This window comes from Leptinotarsa decemlineata, unplaced genomic scaffold, assembly GCF_025532065.1.
Source record: "Leptinotarsa decemlineata unplaced genomic scaffold, Ldec_3_MD MMD2_tig00002974_RagTag_RagTag, whole genome shotgun sequence".
NCBI lineage: Eukaryota > Metazoa > Arthropoda > Insecta > Coleoptera > Chrysomelidae > Leptinotarsa > Leptinotarsa decemlineata.
This window is the reverse complement of record NW_027412578.1, coordinates 13,564,671-13,589,243: the sequence shown is the minus strand read 5'-3', so window position 1 is coordinate 13,589,243 and position 24,573 is coordinate 13,564,671. Positions and strand designations below refer to the sequence as shown.

Genomic DNA, 24,573 nt, shown 5'->3' with positions numbered 1-24,573 from the left:
TCGGGTACCGCAAGACATCTCACTATTTCGTCGGGTTCTGCAAGGCATCTAAGCAAATGCAAGATGAGGTCATCGCATTGCAAGATAAGTTTGTTATTATTATCTTGTACCTTTGAATCAATAACCCGAAATGTTTTCAGTTTTTTTTCATTATTTAATATCTAAATAATGCACTTACCTTGACCAACTCCTTAAGCCTTTCTCTGGTATAAACGTTTCCGATTTCTTCGCCCAGCAAGAAGTCCAAAGACTTCGCTATGGGGTAGGACAAGGGGAAGGTCAGAATCATAACGAACTTGGTGATGTATATGGTTTTGGCACCGATAGCCAAACCATGTCGGGAGCAAACGGCCTAGAACAAAGATGGTCAGTTGTAAACAAAATATGAAAGTGGTCAGATATATGGCAAGCAAACTAACCAGAACAAACACAAAGGAAAGTAAAACCAGCAACAAAAAATCAACATAGAAGCAAAAAAAATTTTTCGCTAGGATCGAAGCAAATACGGAAGCGAGATACGGAAGCGAGATACGGAAGCGAGATCTGCAAGCGAGATCCGGAAGCGAGATCTGGAAGCGAGATACGGAAGCGGAATACGGAAGGGATATTAAGATATGTGATAGAATCGGCTGATACTTGATGAGATTTTCGTTAAACCGTTTTACAAAAACACAACACGTTTCGCTGTACAATAGCTTCTTCAGGCGTGTCTAAACACGTCTAGACCCGCTTTCGATTTTGAAAATCTCAAAATAAAGTGTTTGTTGAATTAAAGATTAAGACTGTTTTTTTCATAACCTGACCTAACCTGATTGCATTCATATTGATCTCAAATTATTTTGTCGAAACTATGGAAAATAAAATTTCAAAAGGATGTGGCCTTTCTTTGCTCTTTTAAGCAATTTTTTTTTCGTTAAAGCGACCGGTATCGCATGTCACGTAAGTAAGCAAAACCCTCTGTTTTTATATGTGTTTTCACCGCTAAATTGAAACCTTAAATATTGGCACTATAGTTTCGGAAGGTATACGTTTTTTCAGTTGATGAAATGACCTTTTGCAATGATTCATGAGACAGTTACACAAAATGAACACCTCTTTTTTTCTGATTGATTCGGCCGTTACTTAATAAATGTAGTAATGAATATTACTGTTTGATCTTTCTCTTGAAGATGGTCACTTGGTGGTCGAAACACGTGTCATGATGTTCATGTTTGCATTTTGGGCGCTGCCAGTTAGATAAATGACTAAATAAATGAATGAAGCTAGAACCCCAGCATTATAATGTTGTGAATCATGCCCTAAAGAAAATAACGCCGGCCCCCGCTGGTAGTCATAAACCAAATTGATTCCAATAAACTTAAAATTTTGGGAAAGAGCAAGCTGCTTTCACGTAAACATATCTAAATACCCTGACTCCAGTTAGGCAAACAATATATATATATATATATATATATATATATATATATATATATATATATATATGAGTACACGTACCTGCGGCATGATTTCACCAATCATAACAATGGCCAGCGTGGAGAAAATGACGGCAATGAGACCAGAGGTGAGGTCGTCCAACAAGATGGTGAAGATGGAGTTAACGAAGACGTTGCCAAGCAGGATCGAGCACAGCAGGTAGTTGCCATGAGCTCGTACCGGTTGAATCACTTGGGCGTATTTCCTTTCCTTCGACGAACCTGAAAAAGGAAAAGAATTGAAAATATGATGCGGTGAAACAGAAACAGAAACTGTGGCGAAACAAAAACAAAAACTGTGGCGGAACAAAAAACTGTGATGAAACGAAAACTGTGGCGGAACAAAAACTGTGATGGAACGAAAACTGTGGCGGGACAAAAACTGTGATTGAACCAACACTGCGATTAAACAAGAACTGTGATGAAACAAACCTGATGGAACAAAAACTGTGATGAAACAAGAACTGTGATGAAACAAGAACTATGATGAAACAAAAACTGTGATGAAACAAAAACTATGATTGAACCAACATTGTGATTAAACAAGAACTGTGATGAAACAAAAACTGTGATGAAACAAAAACTGTGATGAAACAAACCTTATGGAACAAAAACTGTGATGAAACAAGAACTGTGATGAAACAAGAACTGTGATGAAACAAGAACTGTGATGAAACAAGAACTGTGATGTAACAAAAACTGTGATGAAACCAAAAACTGTCATTGAACCAACATCGTGATTAAACAAAAACTGTGATGAAACAAAAACTGTGATGAAACAAAAATGTGATTGAACCAACACTGTGATTAAACAAGAACTGTGACGAAACAAAAACTGTGATGAAACAATCCTGATGAAACAAAAATTGTGACGAAACAAAAATTGTGACGAAACAAAAACTGTGACGAAACAAAAACTGTGATGGAACAAAAACCGTAATAAAACAAAACCTGTGCTGGAACAAAAACTGTAATGAGACAAACCTGATGGAACAAAAACTGTGATGAAACAAAAACTGTGATGAAACAAAAACTGTGACGGAACAAAACCTGTAACGGATCAAAAACTGTGATTGAACCAACACTGTGATTAAACAAGAACTGTGATGAAACAAAAACTGTGATGGAACAAACCTGATGGAACAAAAACTGTTATGAAACAGAACTGTAATGAAACAAGAACTGTGATGAAACAAGAACTGTGATGAAACAAAAACTGTGATGAAACAAAAACGAAAGCCGTGATGAAATGAGCTGTCTGTTCGAAAAATAAGGTGAATTTTCTCCTTCAGAGTAGTTCCTCTTGGATTTAATACACTTGTGTATTAAATTTGTCCGGATTACATTGATGTAACCCGTGACAAAAAATCCACAGAATCCAACAGAGACCGACATCGAACTAGAAAGAGCTGGAAAACATTACAGCGCCTGCGAAAAAATACATACTCACCGGTGTTACACAAAATCTTCAGGTCCGTCTTGTCCATCGACATCAGTCCCAAATTGAGTCCAGAGAAAAGCGAAGAAAACGACAGGCAGAAGACGATCACACAAATGGACGCCCAGAGCGGCAACATCTTCTCGTAGGTCTTGATCTGCAACCAAACGGAGGTGCCCTGGAGAATGAACACCTTCTCCGGCCCAGAATCTTCATCTTTGGCGCAAATGTAGTAGGTTTCGTCGTCGCCCGTGATCGGAGGTAAGGTTATCGCCACACGAACTGTGGTGTTGGTGAAACTAGCGTTGTCCACCTGCGAAATTAAATGTATACAGTTACCGACGTTGCGGTCCCGGAGCGGAGCCCTGTGGCGCGCAAATTTTCGAAAACTATGTATAGCATTGCGGCGGGTTTTGTGAATGCACGAGGAGAAAATGGATTCGTGAAAAATTCATACCTTAAATTCAAATCTAACACAAAATCGGGCGATTATCATAGCGTAATGAATTACGACAATTACTTGAAATTGCTCTGGATTGCGCTATAGACAAAATTATTATAATTGTTTGAGGTAATAGTGACAACGATAGTAGCAGTGAGGATAGTGATAACTATACAAGCGATTCTGATCTGTCTTGAGTTGAACCTTTATAATTTTTTGATTACAACTTTAATTGAATTTCCGTTTGGGTTCATTTATCTTAATAATTGTAATGTTGCCCAAGAAATTTTTATTTTGAAATTTAATCTTCAACCCAAATGAATTACATTTTCAGAAAAAGCCTTTCTTCCTCTCCTTAATGAACCCGAAATTAAATGCAATACAGATTGGTGAACAAATTCATTTAAATTTACGTAAATACCGCATTATCATACTAAACTAATAATTGATCATCAATCAAAAAACCATCTATCCTTATTGCTCCTTGCGGCGAAGGCTGTACTCTCAGGCTACTCTAAAACCCAAATAGGCGCACTAGGTCGCATGATAGATTTCATCCTTTTCTATCTTAATACGTTTTCTGTCAGTAATGTACGCAGGTGGTGATGACGTTACAAGTCGCTTCCTATATTTGACAAGATGTATACATTATTTTTGTATATATAATTTTTTTTTAGTATAATCTTTGAAATACACTCCTCAAAACACTACTTTGTAATGATTTTGTACAAGAATATGATAAATATAATGAAGTGACCTTTGAAATTTACTTTTTTGATAATGACGTTCGGGTCAGAGTATACAGAAGAAAGAATGAACGTTTTATTTCCTGCTGCTTATCTTCAAGGGTCCCATTTGGAGGTATATCAATAAAGTGAAGGGTGGAATAACACTCAATGATCGTGCAGACCTTGTAGTCATCCGCAACGGATCCCCGACAGCAAAGAAACGTTAATGAGGTGTTGGTTGCCCAAATACGTCCCAGAGCAGAAACAGGAGGGTAAAATTTCATTTTTATGCACTATGCGGCCCGTCCCCACGCGCTGCAGGGATCGTACATCAGTATCTACCAGCCAACGGCATCACCACTTTTGGGTGGCCCGCTTGCAGCCCGGACCTGAATCCCATCAAACATGTCATCATCAAGCTCATAAAGAAGTGATTTGAGGAGTTTATATTTATGATTTTTATGATACAAAATATTCCGTATAATGGTTGCCTCAAGGACAACTCGTATAATTCGGGTATGAGGATGTTGGGGGTGGACATAATGCTTTTTTCGTGCAGCCACTTCACCATGTCAGCCTTCCTAGAATTTGTGTTGGAGGCTGGAATGATTTGTGTAGGTATTATGGTTTGGAACCTGCCGGATTCACAGGTAAATTTGAGATTAACTTTTCTCGTAACCATTTACCATGATTTCCAGAATATTATGGTGTTTTTTCCCAACACCAAATCGTTATTTTTAACACCTCGGCACGTGTTTCGATCACCAAGTGATCATCTTCAAAGAGGAAGATTAAAACTAGAAACTAATGCGAGCTAACCCTATTTATACTATGAAGGTAACCCATACAGGTAAACCATACAGGCGTACCAACCATACAGGTATACCAACCTATATTAATTATACAATTTTGCCTTATCTATTATTTTACAATATATATTTATATAAAACAATTTTCAGCTATATAAAAATTAATTTCACAACATTGCCTATCCAAATTTATTATTGCAATGTGTCCTTATGTAGTAATCAGTAAAACCAACAACATTATTTTATTTTATTTTAACAAGCTATATAGTATGCTCTTTGATATAGGTCCGTCATCGTTATTCATAATATTATTGTGTTTTCTTATTTCTACACTCTCATAGGCATCTAGTTGCCTGTTATTGTTAACTTGTCTAACTAATCTTAATGAACTGAAGTCTATGGAATGGTTTTGTTGCAAAATATGATGAGCGACTGCTGATTTTTCAGGTCTTCCATACTTTAAGTGAGCTATGTGTTCCTTATATCTTACTTTGATAGATCTTTTTGTCTGTCCATAATATTTTGCATCGCAGTCCTTACATTCAATTTCGTAGTCCAGACTTTTCCGAATTCTCGACTTTGTCTTTTGGACTTCCCAAAAGGCGCTGTAGTGTATGACTTGTTTTAAAAACCACCTTCATACCTAGTTCCTTGAAAATCTTTCCAAAGTTCTTCGTATATTGGTGGTATGGAACTGAGCTGTATTTATCTGGGTTTTTGTCCTTTCTGAAAGTCGAGATTTCGTTCATTCTTAACCTATAACCTATTACCTATTACATTACTACACCAAAGGTTCCAAACAGTGCACCATAAATACATAATTTTCAGAATTCGTTTCTGACTAATAATTCCCTGATGTTGTGCCTGAATTAAATATAAGCCAACAATTAGGTATAAAGCCCATGTCACCTCCTGCATGGACAATAATGAGTCCTGGTCCCTTCGCAATATTTTTAAATAACCCTCGGTTGATGCCTCTGTCCAGTTCTTGGAAGATGTATGTCCATTAAGAAGGTATGTTTCATCAAGAGACACAATTGGTAGCTGTTGACTACGGAAATAATTGATTTTTTGTAAATTTTTGATCCTCAATGCTCTAACGTCCATTTTCTCTATTAAAATTTTTCTATTAGTTTCAGTCCTTCTCCATTTAAAACCTATTTTCTTTAAAATTCTACGAAGAGATGTTTCGGAAACCACAATTCCCAAAACGTCATTAATTTTGTGTTGGAACTTTTTTACCGTAGCACCCTTCCATCTTATAAAAGTCGCAAATAATCCGTTTATTATTGGAATACTCGATGGTTGTGAAGTTATCCACATCCACAAAGTACACTGAGAAAAAAATATCGCATTATTATTTTTTTATTTACCGACTCTGCAGACCTACCATTTTTCAATATGATACGCTTATTGACTGAATTAGTAAAAAAACAGAGCCGTCCTAGTTTATTAAGCTGTCTGAAGGGGTGGAAATATTAAAAAAAAATCGTAACATGAAAAATCGACTTTCTACACCTACAAAATTGAGATATGTTATTCCTGATGATCTATTGGACTGAAAAAACTTCACGCTCTAGTTTTCCAGGCCGTCTGAGGGGGTGAAAATGGGGTGGAAATTTGAAAAAATCATATATTCAAATATTGAGTTTGTACACCTACAAGATCAAAAGATGTTATTACTAATACCCGATTTGACGAGAAAAACTTCACGTTATAGTTTTCCAGGCCGTCTGAAGGGGTGAAAATGGGGTGGAAACTTGAAAAAATCATATATTTAAATATACATATACAAGATTAAGAGGTGTTATTACTGACACCAGATTTGACGAGAAAAACTTCACGTTATAGTTTTCCAGGTCGTCTGAGGGAGTGAAAATGGGGTGGAAACTTGAAAAAATCGTATCTTCAAAAATTGAATGTGTACACCTAGAAGATTGAGATTTGTTATTACTGACACCAGATTTGACGAGAAAAACTTCACGTTATAGTTTTCCAGGTCGTCTGAGGGAGTGAAAATGGGGTGGAAACTTGAAAGATTGAGATATGTTATTCCTGACACCCGATTTGACGAGAAAAACTTCACGTTATGATTTTCCAGGCCGTCTGAGGGGGTTAAAATGGGGGGAAAGTTGAAAAATCGTATCTTCGAAAATTGAATGTGTACACATAGAAGTTTGAGGTATGTTTTCCATCATGATCTATTCTACAGAAAAAACTTTAGGTCATAGTTTACCAGGCCGTCTGAGGGGTAGAAATTTCAATAAATCATATATTTGAAAATTTAATTGGAACACCTACAAGATTGAGATTCTCCTGATGATCGATTCAACAAATAAAAACAACGTGTTGGAGTTTTTCAGTTCTGAGAAGACCGGAAACTTTTGCACCATATTAGTTGTTTGATGTAATGAATTGATAAATGTTAGTGTAATGTATGTATGGACTAGATACTTCGGAAACAGTCTGGCAAAGCTGAAAAGTCAGTATCTTTCAGATGCTCTATGTGAATACATATCTGATTGAACTGTAGTAATAAATAGCCTCAAAGAAACATATCAGCCTCTTGATTTTCATAAACCATAAAACTAAAGCAAAGGAGAACATTAGAGTCAATTTTGTAGGTGTACAAAGTCGATTTTTCATGTTAGGACATTTTTTGATATTTTCACCCCTTCAGACAGCTTAATAAACTAGAACGGTTCTGTTTTTTTACTAATTCAGTCAATTAGCGTATCATATTGAAAAATGGTGGGTGTGCAGAGTCGGTAAATGAAAAAATAATAATGCGATATTTTTTTCTCAGTGTACTTTGTGGATGTGAATACTCGTACTCGGGAATATCAGTTACTGGTGCTCTTCTAGGCCGCTTCTTTCTTGGAGTGGAAAATTTTACCTCTCCGTTATTTGCAGACATTAATTGCTCATTTTTTTAACCACTCTTTCGATGGTTCTTATTGAAATACCTAATACAAAATAAAAATTTGTGTTGAAATAGTATTTTTTTGAATTTATTTAATGTTACCTGTAGCAAAAGATGTTTTATTATGCACATTTGACAACGTATCCTACTCACATTCAACACTTTGAAAATTACTTCACGTGCCTGACTCTTGATGACTGGTATTTCTTTAGGCGATGACATTTTTTCATAAACAACACAAATTATTCAAACAATGCCAAACGCCAACAACATTGGACGACAAGCAATGATACGCCTCTGTACAGAGCATTTGTATGTCTTGCAAGAGCTGCAGTGGGGGTTACAATGAAAATGAGTTTGTACGCATGTGGGCGGGCTGCCATCACGTTTGGCGCTTGCTGTACTTACGTGAAAAATATTTCTGACCGGCAACAGGCAATTTTCAGGGCTGGCCGTGAAAGTGATGACCATCGACGGCGTGAGACCGGTCCCGAAAATCCTGATGACGTGCTCCGCATCGGCCATGAGTATCGGAACGCCATTCTCGTCGAAATCGGGATCTTTGTGGGCTTTCTCAAGACGAATCCCGGTTATTCTGATAGTCTCCAACGGGTTGCTGGTGTTTCTGCTTTCTAGGTCCCTTCTCTGAAGGGATAATCTGAAAACCAAAACAGTTTATACAATCAAAATATAGTCGTCGATAAAGCGGTGAGGTCAGTAAAATTTTTCGCTGAGACTTGCATTTCCCTTTTCAGCTTTTGAGTAGAGAAGATTACTTTTCATTCAGGTTATTTTTTATTTTGAATGGAGAAAAGTAAAAATAAAAAATCGGAGATGTATGAAATGATCTGTGACGAAAAATGTATCGGTCAGACTGAGCGAGCCATTGAAATGCGTTTCAAAGAACACGCAGCACATATCCGATTTCGGAGACCAAAAAAACTAGTGTCGCTCAACGCCTTATAGGATAAATGAAAACTGTCTGGAATTGTTGAGATCGGTACATGACACTAGATTTTTCGATGCTTTCGAAAATCTGGAAATAGCAAAGAATGGCATGAGAACTATGAATTTTTTCCTCTTTCCAACTAATCATTATACAGTGTGTCTCACTTCTCATGGAAACACCCCCGTATCTCCCGTAATATTCGAAGTGGAACGATGAAACTCTCAGGACTGATGGAAATGCTCAAAATGCACCTACCACCTGAATGGGGTTGGCCAAAGTGATATACACTGTCCGCCACTCGCGATGGAACACCCCATTTTTACGGTAAAACATATTAGGGGGCAAAATTCCTTCAAATTCGTGATCAGGACTACCAACTTTTTTCCTGAAAAAGTGTCAGTCCTGAAAAATCCGAATTTGTTTCACTTCTCATGGAAACACCCCCATATCTTCAGTCATAATTGAAGTAGATTTTTTTTTGGTTTTGACATCAAAACATGAACGAAATTGTTTAAGAGAAACTCGACTTTTTTCACATAAATAATTTATTTTTATTTTGTTTTCAGGAAAGTTATTCCTTCTCAATAAGAGTGAAAATGATAATTTTGTAAGAGGAACGGAAACATGTAATCAGTGAGGTTTTAGGGTGGTTAATGTTAGTTCATATTCTCATTTTCCCATTATTTAAAAAAAAAACAAGGATATTTTGTGGCGAAAAATTTTATGTAGTTCAAAATTCTTTCGAAGTACTATTTCCAAAATCACATTTTCAATTAGAAAACATAACAATCAATTTTCAGGAAAAAAATGTATTCGTAGTAAGTTGGTAGTCCTGATCACGAATCTGAAGGAATTTTGAGCGTATTTTGCCCCCTAATATGTTTTACCGTAAAAATGGGGTGTTCCATCGCGAGTGGCGGACAGTGTATATCACTTTGGCAACCCTATTCAGGTGGTAGGTGCGTTTTGAGCATTTTCATCAGTCCTGAGAGTTTCATCGTTCCACCTCGAATATTACGGAAGATACGGGGGTGTTTCCATAAGAAGTGAGACAATTTCGGATTTTTCAGGACTGACATTTTTTCAGGAAAAAAGTGTATTCGTAGTAAGTTGGTAGTTCTGATCACGAATCTGAAGAAATTTTGAGCCTATTTTGCCCCCTAATATGTTTTACCGTGAACATGGGGTTTTCCATCGCGAGTGGCGGACAGTGTATATCACTTTGGCCAACCCCATTCAGGTGCTAGGTGCATTTTGAGCATTTCCATCAGTCCTGAGAGTTTCATCGTTCCACCTCGAATATTACGGAAGATACGGGGGTGTTTCCATAAGAAGTGAGACAAATTCGGATTTTTCAGGACTGACATTTTTTCGGGAAAAAAGTGTATTCGTAGTAAGTTGGTAGTCCTGATTACAGGCGGTAGGTGCATTTCAAGCATTTCCATCAGTACTGAGAGTTTCATCGTTCTACCTCGAATATTACGGAAGATACGGGGGCGTTTCCATGAGAAGAGAGACACACTGTATAGCTCAAAAAATTACCCAGACACTTGGCAGTGATAGTGTTAATGACTGCACTATTCAGCATTGATTTGCGAAGTTACGTTCCGGAGATGTTAGCCTCTAAGATGAGCCCCGAAGTGGTCGACCTACAGTAACATTCCAGCAGGATGGTGCACCCCCACATCTTGATGTTCGGATCGGCTAGATCACCTGATCTGACACCGATGGACTTCTTTCTGTGGGGACACCTGAAGTCGAAAGTGTACTCTACTAAGCCTACAAATCTAGAAGACCAGCGATAGATAATTGTTTTGGAATGTCGACTGATGACTCCGGACATCTAGAGTAATCTACGGAACGCTTTTGAAAGTAGACTGTGTTATTGTATGGAACTAGATGGAGGTCATTTTGAACACTTTATCCGTTGATTGTGTTGCCGCTGATATTACTTTTGTTCCTCCTCAACAAAATGAGCGACAGCGAATTTTATGTTTTTTTTAAATAAAACGTTCAATTTCTCAATAACGAATGAGCAAATTTTAAAAAAAATTATAGAGGTTATAGAGGGACAAAAAACCTTTTAAATGATGTATCACTCGACCCTCCATGCCATTGAAAAAAATGGGGGGGGTAGTTGCTGACCGCAGGGGGGTGAACTTTCGGGTATGATTTTCATATCAGAATGGGGAATGTTCCTCCTGACGAAAATAAAGTAGTTTTCAGAAAAAAGCTTTAAAACATCGCATTTTAAACTCATCATTTCAACATTTGTCTTTAAAAAATTATTTAAATATTCAAAAAAGAGGAATGAAATAATGCATTCAACATTTAAAGAGATTCGTTTCTATTTCACCATTTGGCAACATCGGTTATAGCTAATAAAGGATAATGAATCTGTTACTTGTATGAGACAAACAAAGATGGCATATTTCAGAGGCGTGCTGTTCTGTTAACTTATGTCCCGAGTTCCGACACATTCTGTGACATATGACATTTTGTGCATCTAACCTATCTTCCCCTATATAAATAAATAACAAAACAACTGTTGTTTATGTGGCTTGTGGAGGTGGTATTGAACTATAATTTATATTTTGCCTTGATTGTTGATTTATAAAGATAATTTTCCTTTTTTAAAGTAGAATATCTAGGTACGTATAAATTATTTCAACTTGATATAGGCGCTGTTGCCAATATGTGAGTTAGAAACAAATCCCTTTAAAAATTATAACCCAACATTTGAAACATCAATTTGAATACTTTTCGAAGTGAATTTGAAAAACTCATGAATTAAACTCAACTTTATTGTGTTCAAACTTGCATTTGCTGTAATAACCCAAAATGAGGAACATTCCCTATCAGTCCCCCTAGAAATAAAAATTGAAGTGGTCTTTCAAATTTTCGATTACACGTCCGTTTCTGACTTACAGGGGGGGTCAAGTTTTCGTTATAACGCCCTGTATATATTTCATCATCATTTCTCCTCATATAATAATAATAATAATAAATGTCTTTACTGTTTACAACTAATAAGGTTCAACAGTTAATGAACAGTATGGACAAAAATATGAAATAGTTGGAAACAAAAGGCGACGTTCAATTTTCATAACGATAAATCGTTTTCAATTTTTAGTATAATTTCGCTACGCCACTGCAAGAGACACATTTAGGCAAATACGTCAATCATTTCAGAGAACTGAATGCCTACTATTTTGAGATTATAGTATATTTCTTTCGCGTAAATCAAAAGCAGTTCTTTCGAGCTATTTTCTAATTTGTATCTGAAAAAAAATTCTGTGTATGATCCACACATCTTTGTGAAGAGTTAGTTTTGAACTTGATTCCTTCGGAAGTCTCCCACATTTTTTTTATTAATTAACACGCTTTTATTAGCTTCACCTGCATGTATGTACAAGGCCGTAGCCAGAAAAAAATTTCGGAAAAGTTTGGTTTGGTGGAGCAGTGAAATATAAAAATAACAAAAGAAAGAAAATTGTCTTTCATGATCATATATATTCATTAGAAAACTATATTCAAAATCAAATTTAGTTTTCTAGCTTTCTTTGCAGCAAATCAATTACCTTCTCTGTGTCGATGTCAAGTCCACGGTGGATTGCCATTAACGTCAAACCGTTTAGTCGTTTCTGGTTTGTGGAGTTTTGAGGCGTTTCAGAGAAGACAAAGTCCTCTCAGGGGTACATGTGGAAACAGGTTGTGTCGCCAAGATCTTTGAAAGTTTGTACGCACATTGCCGTAAGGTTTTTCCATTGTGTTTCGGAGAAGTTTTTTCAATATTCTCTTTCAAACACTTGGTTCGTTTTCCCAAAGACTTGATAGAATTTCTAACGGATATTTGTGTTCCTTTATGCGGGTTTTGAACGTTCTACCAGTTTGACCTATATAAAACATCGGACATGACCCACACGATAATTTATACACTCCTGATTTTTCTGAAACTGAACTTTTATCTTTGTTATTTTCAATGTGCATGCCCAAGTTGTTGGAACATGAGTTCAACCATGAATACAGACCCCTCCATTTCCAGAAGAAAGGTTTGAAACTTAACCTGTTGGAGAGTATCGAAATAAACAAATTCAAAAACTGTCAACATCTTATGAACGATGAAACTGAATTGAATAATTCGCCATTATTGAATCTGTTCATTCACAGATTTAGTTCGATGTTTTTAAGAAAGTGTTTTTTAGTTTATTAAACTATATTTATGTTATCTGAAGATGAAGAAGTAGCAAGCCAAAACGCTTCTTTCCAAAATCTGTTCCCTTCTGAAAAGTGTTTCCTTTTCAATTTAAACGACGAATCGATAATATTTATGTTTCATAATGGAAATGACTTAGGAACCGGCCATAAATATTCCAGTGTCGCATTCACACCGAAAACCCATCCGAATAGAATACCGTCTCCGAAACCTAACGTCGCGACGTCAACCAGCAAAACGTTAACAGACGCTTCGATGTCAAGGACGTATAGCCAAAAATTTTATTCTCGCGTGCCATAGAAATGTTCTACTAGCATCATTGAATCGGTTTCGCCAAAAAAAAACTATAGGCGTTCATTAAAAAATATCGAAGTGGGCGTCGCGACGCGTTACTAAGAAGTATTTTTGTAGTGGACGAAATTACGACGCTTTCTCGTATCGTTCGTCTGGCCGGAGCGTCGACGTTCGAGTCGGAAGTAAGAATGTTTCTAAATTGGATGGCACGGATTCGAGGTTTCACGTGTGCCTCAGGGATCGGTTTTGGGGCCATTATTGTTCTTGATTTATTTTCGAAGTCGCCTGATGAACATGACTAGGTACTTTTATAACTTCAATAAAAATGTCGAGGCATTATTAACACAAACTAAAAGATATTTTGGAGCGGGATTTGGGAAAGAAGTTTGTTGTTACGGAAGTAAGAGATCTTTGGCAGAAACTCGAAACCCTTGGTAGAATGTCTTCGTCAATTTCACATATACTCAATACGAAATGGAATGGTACTACGCAACAGCTAGCTACGGGTGTGAAGTTATCCACATCCACAAATTACACTGAGAAAACTATATCGCATTATTACTTTTTCATTTACCAACTCTGTACACCTACCATTTTTCAATATGATACGCTTATTGACTGATTTAGTGAAAGAAAGAACCGTTCCAGTTTGTTAAACTGTCTGAAGGGGTGAAAATAGGGTGGCAACATTTAAAAAATTCGTAACATGAAATATTGATTTTGTACACCTACAATATTGAGACATGTTATTCCTAATGATCTATTCAACAGAAAAAACTTCAAGTCGTAGTTTTTCAGGCCGTCTGAGGGGGTGAAATGGGATGGAAAATTAAAAAAATCGAAATTGAATGTGTACACCTACAAGTTTGAGATATGTTATACATGATGATCTATTCGACAGAAAAAATTTCACGTCATAGCTTTCCAGGCCGTCTGAGGGGGTGAAAATGGGGTGAAAACATTAAAAAAATTCGTAACATGAAAAATCGACTTTGTACACCTACAAACAAAACTTCACGTCATAGTTTTCCAGGCCGTTTGAATGAGTGAAAATGGGGTAAAAAGTTTTAAAAAATTTAGAAAGTTCAGACAGTTTAATAAACTAGGACGGTTCTTTTTTTTACTAAATCAGCCAATAAGCGTATCATATTTAAAAATGGTAGGTGTGCAGAGTCGGTAAATGAAAAAAAATGTGAATGTGGATAATTTAACACCCGTAATATCTTCCAGGTGGTAGACACAGAAAAATTTACAGAAAATACGAAAAACAAAAAAAATCGCTAGTTCGCATTTTCTAGCAACTTTTTCCATACTATTAATACTTTTTTCACACCATCTGAAAATCGATAGTTCAAAAAAAAACATTAAGACACGCCCGAGGAAGCCATTGTATGGCGAAACACGTGTTGCGTTTATGTAAAACTGTCTAGTGAAAATCACACAATAAAGTGTTTTTAGAATACGAAAAAAATTGTTTTCGGAACGTGGGAATTATATGCTGAAAAAGGAGATAATTTTGTTTTAGGTTCAACACCGGAATATTTCCAACGATATTTCCATTTAAATGAATTACTGCCTATATAGAAACAAGATTTCCACCACATTTCCTGAAAAACAAATGATTTTTGTGGAATAAAAAAATCAAAAACGAATTGCAATTTTCTCGTGGAAAAGTGGTCACACAAATGTTATAGATCATAATATTTTCTATAACTTTCGTATTTAGACTTTTTCAATAAAAAGTCTACTTTCAGTGGAAATAATGAAAAAACATTTTCACCCCGAAAATTAAAGCGATTTCATCCCCCGTACCTAGGATTGACTTTAATTTTTTTACACGCTTTATATTTGCTTCACCTGTATGTATGTTTGTATGTTTGTAACTCTCAAGTTAGGGATCTGTATTTGCCAGAATTACCGACATTATTGCTTGATCTATTCGCGTGCAGATGGCGCTGAACATAACCTCCTTTTTACAGTATCACCCATTTTTAATGGAAACACCCCCCTAAAATTTGAAGTTGTGAATCGATTTTAATAATTTTTTATTTTTAATGTCAAGTACTAAAAGGTCTACCTTGGGACAAAATTTGAAATGTTTATTGAAGTTTCAGGGCATACTACGATATTTTTTCTTAGTCGAAAATGGGAATTTTTATTGGCGATTTTTTTTATTGAAACAATCACTACGCCACTGGATTCAGAGTGCCTCTAAATAGATGTAACCAAAATTTCATGAAAAAATATTCGTTAACAATGTTATGACAACTCAAAAATTCGAAAACTCACACAACAGTCACAATATATCTTTTTTTTTTTCATTTCAACAATAAAGTGCCGCCAGATGAAAAAAAAAACTGAATAGCGTAAATATTTTTGATGAAAATAACGGAATTACATTCACACAATTCAACTAACAATGAAGCAAAAAAATTTAATAAACGTAACTAATAACAAATTATTGAAATGTTTCGATTCAGTGCAACAATTAATTCTAACTCATATTCTAGTAGCCTCTATTAATCCACCACGTATTTCGATACATGTGTCGTAGCGCTTACGAATGTTTCTGATTACGTTCCTTAGTTATTGAGGGCTAATATCTGCACATACCTGTCGAATTCTTGCACAAAGTTCATTTCTATCTCTTGAGCGGTTTTTGTAAACCTTTTGTGTGAGAAGTCCCCAGAGAAAAAAGTCCAAAACTGTGAGGTCTGGAGATCTGGGTGGCCACTCTATAAACAGACTACCACGGCCTATCCATCGGTTTGGAAAAGGTTCGTTAAGCCATTGCCTCACAGCTCTGGCATAATGAACTGAACACCCATCTAACTGGACAATTAAATTTGATCGTTCATTGATTGGCAGCTCGTGAATAGCATCCCAAAACTCTGTGTTTAAAAATTCTAGAAACCTCTGCGCATTAATGTTCCTCAAAAAATAAAGGACCAATAATTCGTTCGTTCAATATCCCACACCAGACGTTGATTTTTTGGGAATAAGTACTGGCTTTTACAGTTTATTACCCAGTTAGGATTATCCGCTGCCCAATAGCGACAATTCTGTGATGACACTACTCCATTTGTAGTGAAAGTGGCTTCGTCGGTATATAAAATATTTTTTAGGAAATTTCTATTGTTTAAATATTCCCCTTGGGCCCATAAACAATATTCCAGGCGTCTTGCTTCGTCGCCTTCTTGAAGTGTGTGTAAAAATTTTGGCTTGAAAGGTTTAATATTCTTCGCCTTGAGACATCTCCGAATAGTTTCTCGTGGAATATTCAAATCTAAAGTGGCATTCCTTATACTGGCATTAGGATTATTTCCGAAATGATCTAAAATGATTTGATCATTCCTGTCATTCCTGTTTCGTCTTTGTACAGGATTACTTTTTAACATCATTTTTGATACTGTACCAGTTTCATTAAATATTTTATTTATTTTATTTAGCGTACCGCAGCTAATACGAGGACGATCTGGATGTCTCTCATTAAATACTCTACAAACCTCTCTAGCACTTCTAACGTCATCTCCCGAAAGGCGTACAATTTCAATTTTCTCTCTTGCAGCCATGTGTCAAACAGTAATGTCATTTCCATGGCAACTAAGATTTAAATTGAAATATTAGGTCTTAGTTTTAGTTAATTTGCGTGAAAACTTGAAAGTAATTCCGTTATTTTCATTGAAAATATTTACGCTATTTGTTTTTTTTTTCATCTGACGGCACTTTATTGATTTTCGACTAAGAAAAAATATCGTAGTATGCCCTGAAACTTCAATAAACATTTCAAATTTTGTCCCAAGGTAGACCTTTTAGTACTTGACATTAAAAATTATTAAAATCGATTTACAACTTCAAATTTTAGGGGGGTGTTTCCATTACAAATTGGTCACTCTTGTATATTGACATTATTGCTTGATCTATTCGCGGGCAGATGGCGCTGTACGTAACATCCTTTATATATTGACATTATTGCTTGATCTATTCGCGGGTAGATGGCGCTGTACGGAAATATTAATGGTCATTTTTCTAAATAATATACGGCTGATTGATCCCAAAGTTTATACAAAATAAATATAGTTTATAAAACTAAAAAACACGCTTTTATATATGATTGAATCTGCCGATACTTGATGAAAATTCATAACTAACGTATTCTAAAAACACTTCATTATGTGATTTTCACTAGACAGTTTTACAAAAACGCAACACATGTTTCGTCATACAATGGCTTCCTCGGGCTTGTCTTAACACGCTTTTAAAGAACATCGAACTAAAAGGTCTAAAAATATTTTTTTAAATAAGCTTGAAACAATAACGAACGAAAAATACCAGTATTATTGTGAAAAAAGCGTGAGCACTTTGTGCCATATTTTTTGTATATCAGGCGCCCGTCGCTTTTTTCACACTAGTGTTTTTCGTTCGTTATTGTTTCAAGTTTATTTAAAAAAATATATATATTTTTTGTGTTCTTTGAAAGCGTGTTTTTTAGTTTTTTAAAGTATATTTATTTTTATCATTCTCTATCTTTTCTGATCATTTTCATGCAGTTACTATTTTGTGCATTTCTAACAGGTTTCTGAACTGGTCTTTTTATCATTACAGTATCAACGTGTTGCCTACCAAAGTCGGAAAATTTGTACAATCAACATTACAAATTCTCGAAAGTAATAAACGCAAATTACAGTGCACTTATCAAACAGATGACAAACAGCAGAAATCCGCGGAATTCGGCCTATGATTCACTATGCGTCTGTTGTCAAACAACTGAACGCTTTTAAGAAACGAGGAACCCTTGGAATCCCAGGCCTTTCGAACGCAGGCAGCACGATTGGTTCGCGATAAGGCACAAATTGCGTAGGCCGGCATTATGATGCGAATGCACGGAAACAAAAGCGGCGCGCTGTCATTTTAAATTTGTTAGAGAAGCGGTCGTTCTTCTTCTGGGTTTTTATCAGGGTCGGAGATTTATTTGTATGTTTTGTTATTTAACGTTTAAAAAATTTACAGTAAAGATTGCTGATTCTTAGGAAACACTTTACAGTCCAAAACTATTTAGCCCAGTCGAATTTGCTCAAAAAAGAGGCCAGCAACGCAAAAAATTTTACCAATAATTTTGATTCGGCATTCTTTGGTGGAGGGGGGGGGGTCACTAGCAGTCTAAATTTGAGTTTCCGGGTTACCAGACCTATTGCGTAATCCGCCATTTTGAATTTGGGATTGATTTTTGTTTATTGAATGACTCGTTCATTTTCGATTTTACATGAAAAAATGCTGACTAAAAAAGTTGTTTGAATTCTATTTCCTCATCAATTTTTTCGTAGGATGGATATATTTTGACTTATACCCGAGAAAAAGAGGGGGTAAAATCTTATTGTTGTATTTTCACGTTTATTTTCAATTTTACAAGAAAAATTGTGACGAACTGAGTTGTATAAAATCAAATTTCCTACAATTTTGGTTTTCATCATCAGAAAAATAGGGGGTAAAATCTTATTATAGTATCACCGGCATCATAATTTTAACAAATTACATTATCAACACATCAAATTTTCATCAAATTTTCAATACAGACGAAAAAAATACAAATACTTCAATAATAAACGCGATAATAGAATACTTAGGTTCACCCCCACCTCTCCTTAGGTATAAATCGAAAAATAACGATCCTACCAGACGTGGAATATGTGATTCTTCAGCTCAATATTCAATAATTAAAAGTAAACATTCCTGAAAATGATCGATTTTCCATTTTGTTTTACTGTTTTTCAAAATTATAATTATGAATGCACTGGCCCGTTAATATATGATAATTAATAGCAGTAACCATGATAATAATTAAACAAGTTTGACAAACATTTTTTGTAATAAATACAATAACTATTTCACTACAATAAAAGCTCATCACAAAAACATACTTTACTAAGACGTATTTTTAAAGAGTACTAGTAATCTACCCGAAATATTTCGAGTGTCAAAAAGACGACATACATGTATAATATTCCTTTACTTTATGGAGATCCGTCAAGAAATTATTTTCCCCGGTTATTACCACCAAACAAAGTAATTTGACCCTGTATATGTCTGCTGCTGAACAGTGATTTTAATTTGTTACAGCCCAAACACCAAGTTTTGATGCTTATTATTATAGCCAAAGGCCCAACAAATTGATTTGTCCCTGACAACGACATGGTGGTGTACACAGTGCCCTTCAATTGTTTGCGGGGTAATAAATTTGAAATTCGAAATAAAGATACAAATCATCGAAGCCGATATTTCAAATGATGAAACACTGAGTTAACGGAAAATGAACACAAGTCAAGAATTTTGGATGAACCTTGTAGAAAATGTGTATCAAAACTGTTCTATACTATCGTGAATGAATAAGCACTTATTCACTGGCACAGAAAATTGAGAAACATAGTACCTTGGATATGTTTGTGGTAAATGATGTCAAAGTTGTAACAAACATCACTTTCTATTAAAATAACCAAGATGAATGAAGTGAAACATAGAATTTGAAGAAAAAAAATGAGAAAAATTACGTGGATGAGCAACAAACCCTCAGCATCGCTCAGAAGTTATTGAGTGACGTCGACGGAGATTCAGATTTTCTTGATAGGGTAACAAATAGTGGATATATGTTTATGACATCGAAACCAAAGTCCAATCGTCCCAAAGGAAGATCCCAGGTCAGCCTAGACCAGAAAATGCACGCCAATTTTTATCAAACGTCAAGGTTTTGCTTACTGGTTTTTTCGATTACGGTGGCGTAGTGCATCGGGAGTTCTTGCCGATCAATAAGGAGTATTATCTTGAAGTAATGCGCTGTAATCATACCTCAGCAACCGTATTCACCAGATTTGGCACTTTGTGACTTTTTCCTGTTTCCAAGACTGAAGAGACCCATGAAAGGACGGCGTTTTGCGACGATTGAACAGATAAAATCCGAATCGCCGAGAGAGCTTAAGGACATAACAAAGTGCATATCAGAGTTGACTGAGAATTGGAAAAAACGCTGGCACACGCGTAATATATCTGAGGGGGACTACTTGGAAAGACAAAATAAAAAGTTGATGATTGAATGAATATTTTTTGAGAAAAACGAATTTTCCCCTTATTTTTTCAGCGAAGTAGTATATTCTTAGGTTGAGCATGAAACTTCTGTGGTAGCTGAAAAAATTAAGGTCTTCCTTACACACGGGAACGATTCGAATCGTCAGAAACATTATAAAGAAGTTGCGGAAGAGAAGCTATCTGGCAACACCGTCCAACCTTCTATGTCAATAAGTTTTCCCAGAAACTGTGGCTGAATTCACATTAATCCTTCTCACTAAAATATATAATACCTACTTCTGCCTGAGTGTCAATGAAGTCATGGAAGGGATTCATAAGCACAAGATCGTGATTGCTCGATGATTAATAAAAAAATAACTGGTAGCTCTCCATATTAGAAACCCAATTTGCATTAGGTACTGTTATTTAAATTCAGATAGTAGGTATCAAGTCAACTTTATTTCGAACAGTGACAGTACGTATTCTTATGAGGCCATGCAAAACTGAATGCAAAATAATACAGTGAAATTAAGCCAAAAACGGCCAGACCGGAAATCCAGAAAAAAGTTTAAATTACTCAAGTTCCAGGTAAATTTATAAAATGTTTTTTTCTCAAAAATGTATGGAACTACCATTTGAATAAGTGAAAAATATAATAATAATTTCCATCAACAGATTTTTGATAGTGTCTTTCGTGAATTTGAACTTTTCAATAAGCAACATTTCTGTTGCTATATTGACGGTAACTAGCAAAAATTTACAACTAACTTAAGCAAATTATGTTTAACCAACAAATTTTATTATTCATTGACACCCAAATCAAAAATGAAATACTCAGGATTTTGAGATTGTAAAACTATGATTTATTTTTGTGACTTGACAACGAAGCTTTTCTGAAGTCTTTGACACAGTAACTTTGATATTTGACATATGACAAATAACGAAATCATTACAAGAGATTTTTAAAGGAGAATTCAGGTTGTTGATGATACGATATATGATCGAAAATGATGTTTTTTCAGGTTGATTCTAGAATGTTCGAAGCTTCTAGGAAAACTTGAAAATCCAATTTCTAGGTACAAAATATTCTTGGCTTTTACTAAAAATGTTGAATTGATTTTAAGGATTAAAGTAATTTTACTGTACTAAAACAAACAGAGCTTTCACTTCGATTCCTGTCTTTAATTAAAAGAGAATTGCAAATCAAAAGATATTGGAAAAAAACTTCGAAATGAAACCAGGAAATATACTTGTTGTTAGATGAATGAAACTGGGATAAGAGCCAAAAATTGCAACATTTGCTAACTATGAAGTAGACTTTTAACGAATTTATATAAGATTACACTAGCAAAAACTGGTTTGATGCAGTTTTAAATGAATTATCTATACTTCGTTATGTAGTTTATAAAACAACAAAACAATTACTGAGAGACAGGTTATTCCTCTGTAGAAAGTAATACATTGCAGCAGCTTGGAAATGGAGCAAGAGTCATAAAAACAAACTACAGAAATTGCACAATTTGATTGGAAACGGATAAAAGTATGATGTGACCGCAAAAGATATGACTGAAGTGTTTACTCGTGAAGATTATCAGAGCAAACATTCATATTAAAGTGGCTCAAATTATATCACGCAATTCTCATATACAACTCAAAAAAAAATTACTTTTCTTGTCTAATAAACACTCACCCTCGTCCTGTCAAGTTCGTATAAGGAACATCTATAGTAACATTAGGTCCTTGGCTGTACCATTTATACACACTACTGAATAAACTGGGTACTAGTCCACTATCTTTCTCAACCTTTCGCGGTAAACACAGGTAAATATTGCCCTGTACGTCTTTTGGCACTCTCAACTCATACTTTCCCCATTTGTACTCCAAAGTGCGGATCTCACTAATGTGATAGTTGAACTGGTTCAAGTCCTGGCACTCAGCACCTCTTTCAAATTCGCTTTTCGTCGCTTTGACTTGAATGCCGTTGTGAATATTTCTTCCGCGCACTTCGAAAACAATTGTTTTGTAGTCCTCATGTTCTACCGGAGGTTTCACCTCTATAGAATTGAACACGGGAGCGTATTCGTCAACGAAGGCTGTGCAAAAGGGAGCGACGAACAGTACTAATACGAAATACAGTATCTCTTCTGCGTGACGAGACAAATATCTCGCCATGTTACACGGAACTGAAAATAACAAACGGCACGGGTGTTTATAACCTCTTCGTTTCTACGTCACTGTCACTTTTGACTTGTGGCGAATCGATTCTGAAATCGCAAATGGGATTAACGTTCTCAATTCTTTCATTTCAGGCCACCCACAATACATTTGGTTGTATGGCTTATTGCATAAGTTTAAACGGTTAGAGACAGACATCCGTTTTGATTTACCATTCATTATTAATATTTAGTATATAAAAGAACCAGGAATAATTGAAGAAATAATAGTTCAATGGTATCATTTTCGAAAGAGTTTTTTGCCGGGGGCAAAAACAGTTTTTCAATGTAAACTTATTTATACTAATTTTTATGAATTACACTCACATTATAAATTTTAAAGCTGTATTATTGAAAATACATAACACTGGCACGCCCCTCGAGTAAGTCGTCGCTTCAAGTATAGGGCTTGACTTGAAGGACTTCCTTTTCAGAATAATGAATATTCAATTGGTTTGTTTAGCCTAAAATCATTATCTGTCCCTAGATATTATTGATATTATTCAAAATGAAGATACCCGGATCCCAGTCCAAAATCACAGAATACTCATATAAACCAATGCGCGGCTTCCGCGGCTTATATAGACCAACATGAAACAAATTCTCATTATTTTCGTTAAAAATATATAGAGGGTGCGCTTTGCATCAGTTGCAACTTGGCTCCTGTGTTATGGAAAAGGAACTCTTGACAGATGTGTTATATAATTAATCTATATTCACCTCATTTATCGTTTGAAGATTCATTGGTAATCATTCTTATAGTTGTGCCAAAGCGTGAAAAGGCCATAATGATTATTTATTGACATTAAAACTTTTATTGAAACAACCATAAAAATTAAATAAAATCAGCAATTATTGTTTTCACAATTGAATAAAAACAACAATTGTTGTTTTCATCCGATTTTTATCGTTGTTTCAATGAAAATTTTAATTTATTGATATTTCTGACATTAAACTCAGATTTATATTCCCCCAATATTTATCTTAGAAGTCATAATTTCAACTTTGAATGAATTATAATCGATTGTAGAAAGATCGGTTCTGTTATAATGAAAAATTTGTCAGAATTCTCAGTTTGATTTTTGAATTTTCATTATAGTAAGTGACTGTAAGATTTTCCTCCCTGTGAACCACGGAAGCCTAGTTCAAACTGTCGCGTAACGTTCATCTTTTCTTCTTCTGTTTTTTGATTCAATGGCATTATCGTCTAAGGCTATCCCGCCACGTTCATCTTTCAAGAATTTACAAGTGATATCGCCGTCTTATTTGCAGCTGAACTTTTAGATTTAATATTGAACCTTAACACGCTTGAGAGTGTAGATCTGTTTAAGAAATCTGTTTAAAATATGTTTTTCCGTTAACCAGCTGTCGCACCCCTACGAACGACAAACCTCAGAAGTCAAAACTTGTGCGAGCTGAGAACTAACGAGGTAATGTTTCATGGTGCATTTCACCACTTTCATGTGCATGTCAACCACCTTCAAACAAACGTTGACTAACGAAGTCTTACCTTTTAGCTTGTGATTCCTAACACGGGTTGGACGATAGCCTGCGGCTTGAACCACCGATCAACACGGCGGCCGATTAAGAACAAAGTACCAACGTCGAACCGACCAGCTACCGACCCAATAATAATTAAAATTGTTCATCAATGACATCGACCTGAATATTTCACCTAAACCTAGAAACTAAACCTAGTGGACTTTTCAATTTTGTTGTGTCCATCTTTAGTTTAGCAGTTGTTGTCTTGCAGGGCTTTTTATCAATAAATATAAAAATGACGATTTTTCAAAATTGAAAGTTGTTTTGTGTTTATTGAGCCAAATATAGGCTGTTCACGTTAAGAAGAGAATGACGTCATTTTTGGTAATTTTGTATTCCAACATAACAACGTTAAAATTCCCACTGTAATGCGTTCAACAGCAATGAAACTAGTAACATTTGGTTTTATAAGTTGCTCAACTGATAGTAAAATTTCAGACGTTGCCAAATCAAAAAAACTCGAAAACTGTCAGCCTTTCTTTTCTTTTCAG

General features: G+C 35.5%; 1 protein-coding gene across 3 annotated transcripts in view; it reads right to left on the bottom strand.

Moving 5' to 3' along the window:
• Positions 1–22,535, bottom strand: part of uex (metal transporter uex) — a 61,309-nt gene extending 38,774 nt beyond the window's left edge. For 2 of the 3 annotated variants that reach the window (XM_074177552.1, XM_074177554.1), the window contains exons 1-5: positions 22,018–22,535; positions 8,221–8,470; positions 2,923–3,223; positions 1,495–1,694; positions 179–352 (exon numbers count right to left, since the gene is read on the bottom strand). In XM_074177552.1, the coding sequence (XP_074033653.1) occupies positions 179–352; positions 1,495–1,694; positions 2,923–3,223; positions 8,221–8,470; positions 22,018–22,499 (1,407 nt within the window). In that variant the 5' untranslated portion in view covers positions 22,500–22,535. The remainder of the gene's footprint in view (positions 1–178; positions 353–1,494; positions 1,695–2,922; positions 3,224–8,220; positions 8,471–22,017) is intronic. The other variant, XM_074177553.1, reaches the window with a different exon arrangement.
• Between the last annotated feature and the right edge of the window lie 2,038 nt (positions 22,536–24,573).